A 5,318-nucleotide genomic window follows, 5' to 3' on the forward strand; every position below is an offset into this window, starting at 1 on the left:
GGAGTTTCGCTCTTGTTACCCAGGCTGGAGTGCAATGGCGCGATCTCGGCTTACCACAACCTCCGCCTTCCTGGGTTCAGGCAATTCTCCTGCCTCAGCCTCCTGAGTAGCTGGGACTACAGGCATGCGTTATCATGCCCAGCTAATTTTTTGTAGTTTTAGTAGAGACGGGGTTTCACCATGTTGACCAGGATGGTCTCGATCTCTTAACCTCGTGATCCACCCGCCTCGGCCTCCCAAAGTGCTGGGATTACAGGCTTGAGCCACCGCGCCTGGCCAAATTCTTTTTTATTTTATTAAATTATATTAAAGTTCTTAGACTATTAAAAATATATATGCATTTCCTAACATTGATTTCATCCTGTAGATATTAGAAATAGAACATGACCCCAGTGCTCCTGACTGCTTGGAATATGATATTGAATGGCTCACTATTCTCAGGGCTACAAATGATCTTATTAATGTGACTGAGCACCTATGGAATATGCCCGAAAATAATGGCCTTCATGCAAGGTAAGTCAGACCTTATTTAGGACCTGCTTTTTCCATTGCATGCCTAATTTTTGTGACTCCCATCTTCGTTTTATTTTGAAACAGGGTCTAGCTCCGTCATCCAAACTGGAGTGCAGTGGCGTGATCTTGGATCTTGGCTCACTGCATCCTCCTCCTCCTGGGCTAAAGGGATCCTCCCACCCCTGCCCCCAGAGCAGCTGGGACCATACGTGCGCACCACCATGCCCAGCTAGTTTTTTGGTATTTTTGGTAGAGGTGGGGCTTTCGCATGTTACCCAGGCTGGTCTTAAATGACTGGGCTCAAGTGATCTACCTGCCTCAGCCTGCCAAAGTGCTGGATTACAGGCGTGAGCCACTGTGTCTGGCCTCCATCTTTGTTTTTAATCAAGGGAATTATTGTTGAATGAGTGTCAGAACAATTCAGAGTTTTCAGGTTTTCCGTCTAAAGGAGACAAAAAAATGGACTGTTGAGCATTACCTCAAATAAATGTATAAGTGAATAAGTGTACATAAAACAATAATATGGTAAATATATAGTCCACACATTAAAATTATTTTGGAGTATGAGTTAAAGATGGCTTTCTCTAAGAATTATTTTTATTTCTAAATGATCCTTGGCTAAATTAACTATAACTTTAAAAATGGAATCTTGATAGATGGTTTATTTTTCATCCTTGTACCTGAAGTCTATAATTAGATTTCATCATTTTTGTTTAGAGCTGATAAAATGTAAAAAGCTATTTGTTTTGTACTTTTATAGGTGGGATTATAGTGCAACAGAAGAAGCTATGAAAGAAGTATTGGAAAAATTGAATCATGACCTCAAGGTTCCACGTAACTTTAGTGTAACAGCTGCTTGTTATGATCCTAGCAAACCACAGACACAAATGCAGCTGATTCATAGGATCAGTCCTCAGACTACTGAATTTTGTGCCCAACTTGGCATCACAGACATCAATATTAGACTTCAGAAGTCCAAGGCAGAACATCACTTGTGTGGTGAAGATGAAGAACAGGATGATGTGGAAAGTAATGACTCTGGAGAAGATCGGAGTGAATATAATACAGACACATCTGCTCTGTCTTCTATTAATCCAGATGAAATAATGTTAGATGAAGAAGAAGGTGAAGATAGTATTGTAAGTGCACATAGTGACATGAATACACCATCTATAGAACCTTCTGATCAAGCTTCTGACTTTTCTGCAAGTTTCTCTGATGTCAGGATCTTGCCAGGCTCTATGATTGTATCTTCTGATGATACAGTGGATTCCACAATTGATAGAGAGGGGAAACTTGGTGGGACTGTGGAGTCAGGAAATGGAGAGGACTTAAGCAAGGTGCCATTGAAGAGGCTGAGTGGTGAACATGAACCTGAACAAAGAAAGAAAATTAAGAGGAGGAATCAAGCCATTTATGCTGTAGTAGATGATGATGATGCAGCTTAAGACAGTTTACTTGTTTTGTTTTTGTTTTTTTGAGATGGAGTTTCACTATTGTCACCCAGACTGGAGTGCAGTGGCAAGATCTTGGCTCACTGCAACCTCCGCCTCCTGGATTCAAGCAATTCTCCTGCCTCAGCCTCCCAAGTAGCTGGACTACAGGCACCTGCCACCACACCTGGCTAATTTTTGTAGTGACAGGGTTTTACCATGTTGGCCAGGCTGGTCTCAAACTCCTGACCTCAGGCAATCCACCTGCCTCGGCCTACCAAAGTGCTGGGATTACAGGTGTGAGCCACTGCGCCTGGCTGACAATTTACTTGTCTTAGTATTATATGTAGATATGTGATTTTTGAGACCCTATTTTTAGAGTTGAATTTTTGACTAAAGACTTAATTTTATAATAATGAAATTACACAAGAGAAATTTAGTTAGGTATTGACCTTAGGCTTTTATATGTTTCAAATGTAAACATTAAAATTTCATATATTTACTTGACTGGGTATTTTTTTTTTTTAAGGCATACATTCATACAGTATTCACTTCCATTGTTATAATAAACAGTTATTCAACATCTACTTTGTGCCAAGCACTCTGCTATAATATGGGACCATAAAGATGAGTAAGACAGGGATTTTTGCCTCCAAGGACTTGGTATCACTGTCAACATTTTGGTATATACAATATGGCTATATTATATTTTATTTTACAAAATCAAGTCATTGTATATATTATGTATGCTTTCTTTTCATTTATTATAAATATTTTTCCCAGTCTGCTTTTAATATCTGTCAAATAAAAATTGAAATTGAAGATATCTAAGATTTCAGGAAATAAACTACTTTAAATACTTAACATTGGTAAACGTACAGTCTTACATTTGCTGAGATTAGTATAACCCTGTCGAGTTTTGCATATTGTGTTTTAGCTTTAGCTTTAATTTTCATGTAACTATAGTAACTGTAGGTCATTTTTGGCATGGTTCACCCCATAGTTTTAATTACTAGCCAGAATCCAGCTGCACAAATGCTGCCCCTCATGCTGCGTGATGGATTGCTAATATTAAAGTATTTTTGAAGATCCATGTAGAAAAACTACACCTCTGTGCTATCTGTAGTTAAGATACCTGGGCCACCGGAAGAGACTGTCACTCTGTACTTCATATCGGAAGTCACGGAATCCAAAGGTTGTTCCAGGATCTTGTCATCCCGTGGCAGTCCAAATCCAGGAGTAAAGCCAGGGGAATAATCAAGCACTTGGTTTCTATCTTATCAACATTTGACTTAATAAAGGTCTAGGATTTGGGGAATTTTATCTTTATTTCCTCTCATTTTTTGGTTTACTTTCTTTCTTGAGTTGGATATTTAATTCACTTATTTATTTATTTATTTTGAGACAAGGTCTCACTCCATTGCAATGGTGCAGTCTTGGCTCATCACTACAACCTCCACCTCCTGGGTTCAAGGCAATTCTGGTGCCCCAAGGTGAATCCATGCCTCACCCTCCCAAGTAGCTGGGACTACAGGCCCCAGCCACCACACCCAGCTAATTTTTGTATTTTTAGTAGAAGTGGGGTTTTGCCATGTTGGCCAGGCTGGTCTTGAACTCCTGGCCTGAAGTGATCCACCTGCCTTGGCCTCCCAAAGTGCTGGGACAACAGGCATGAGTCACCGAGCCTGGCCCACTTATTTATTTATTTAATTTTTTGAGACAGTCTTATTGTCACTGAGGCTGGAGTGCAGTGGTGGGATCTTGGCTCACTGCAACCTTTGCCTCCCAGGTTCAAGCAATTCTGCCTCAACCTCCTGAGTAGCTGCGATTACATGTGCCCACCACCATGCCTGACTAATTTTTGTATTATTTATTTATTTATTAGACGGTGTCTCGCTCTTGTCACCCAGGCTGGAATGCAATGGTGCGATTTTGGTTCACTGCAACCTCCACCTCCTGGTTCAAGCAGTTCTCTTGCCTCAGCGTCCAGAGTAGCTGAGATTATAGGTGCCTGGTTCCATGCCCAGCTAATTTTTCTTTTATTTGTTTGTTCATTGATTGATTGAGATGAAGTCTCGCTCTTGTCACCCAGGCTGGAGTGCAATGGTGCTATCTCGGCTCACTGCAACCTCTGCCTCCTGGCTTCAAGCGATTCTCCTGCCTCAGCCTCCCAAATAGCTGCAACTACGGGTGCCTGCCATGTTTGGCTAATTTTTGTATTTTTAGTAAAGAGAGGGTTTTGCTATGTTGGCCAGGCTGGTCTGAAACTCCTGGCCTCAAATGATCCACCTGCCTTGGCCTCCCAAGGTGCTGGGATTAGAGGTGTGAGCCACCGTGTCCAGCCTGGCCCACTTATTTTTATTCTCATTATTTACATAAAGTATTTAAAGCTATGACCAGGCACAGTGGCTCATGCCTATAATTCCAACACTTTGAGAGGCTGAGGCAAGAGGATCGCTAGAGCCCAGGAGTTTGAGACCATCCTGGGCTACAGTGAGATCGTGTCTCTAAAAATTAATAAGATAAATTAGCTGGAAGTGGTAGCATGTGCCTGTCATCCCAGATACTTGGGAGGCTGAGAAGGGAGGATTGCTTGAGGCCAGGAGGTTGAGGCTGTAGTGAGCTGTGATCATGAGACTGCACTCAGCCTGGGTGACAAAGTGAGACTGTCTCAAAAGAAAAGAAAAGCTATGAATTTCCCCAATTGCTGATTTAATTGAATTGTAACAATTCTGCCATTTAACTTTTTTTTCCAGAAATTTTTATTAAAGAAAAAAGCAGAAACAAATGTTAGAGTTAATAAATGGTGTTTCTCAAAAAAACACTAGATAATCCTCTAGTTTACCTAATCAAGAAAGGACTAGGCCGGGTGCGGTGGCTCACACCTTTAATCTCAGCACTTTGGGAGGCTGAGGCGGGTGGATCACGAAGTCAGGAGTTCAAGACCAGCCTGGCCAACACAGTGAAACCCCGTGTTTACTAAAAATACAAAAATTAGCTGGGCATGGTGGCACACATCCATAGTAGTCCCAGCTACTCAGGAAGCTGAGGCAGGAGAATCGCTTGAACCCAGGAGGCAGAGGTTGTAGTGAACCAAGACCATGCCATTGTACTCCAGCCTGGGCGACAGAAAGAAATTCTGTCTTAAAAAAAAAAAAACAAAAAAACAAAAAAAAACACTAATATAAAAAGTAAAGAAAGAAAAAAATTGCCATACTAAAAAACCTCCTGGCCCAAATGGTTTCAGGAGGAAACTACCCAATCTTTTAAAGGCCAGATAATTTCTTTTGTTTTGTTTTGTTTTTTTTTCTTCTTCCCTTTTTTTTCTTTCTTTTTTTCTTTTATTTTTTTTTAAAGGCCAGATAATTTCTA

General features: G+C 40.9%; 1 protein-coding gene and 1 long non-coding RNA gene across 3 annotated transcripts in view; one reads left to right on the forward strand and one right to left on the reverse strand.

Moving 5' to 3' along the window:
• DBR1 (debranching RNA lariats 1) overlaps nt 1–2,803 on the forward strand; it is a 13,400-nt gene extending 10,597 nt beyond the window's left edge. For both annotated transcript variants that reach the window (XM_032265443.1, XM_032265452.1), the window contains 2 exons: nt 368–513; nt 1,274–2,803. In XM_032265443.1, coding sequence (XP_032121334.1) covers nt 368–513; nt 1,274–1,961 — 834 coding nt within the window. In that variant the 3' untranslated portion in view covers nt 1,962–2,803. The remainder of the gene's footprint in view (nt 1–367; nt 514–1,273) is intronic.
• The window catches only part of LOC116541348, a 23,454-nt gene that overhangs the window by 8,685 nt on the left and 9,451 nt on the right, over nt 1–5,318 (reverse strand). The gene's annotated exons all lie outside the window — the stretch shown is intronic.

Source organism: Sapajus apella, unplaced genomic scaffold, assembly GCF_009761245.1.
Source record: "Sapajus apella isolate SASKATOON/1434 unplaced genomic scaffold, GSC_monkey_1.0 scaffold4, whole genome shotgun sequence".
NCBI lineage: Eukaryota > Metazoa > Chordata > Mammalia > Primates > Cebidae > Sapajus > Sapajus apella.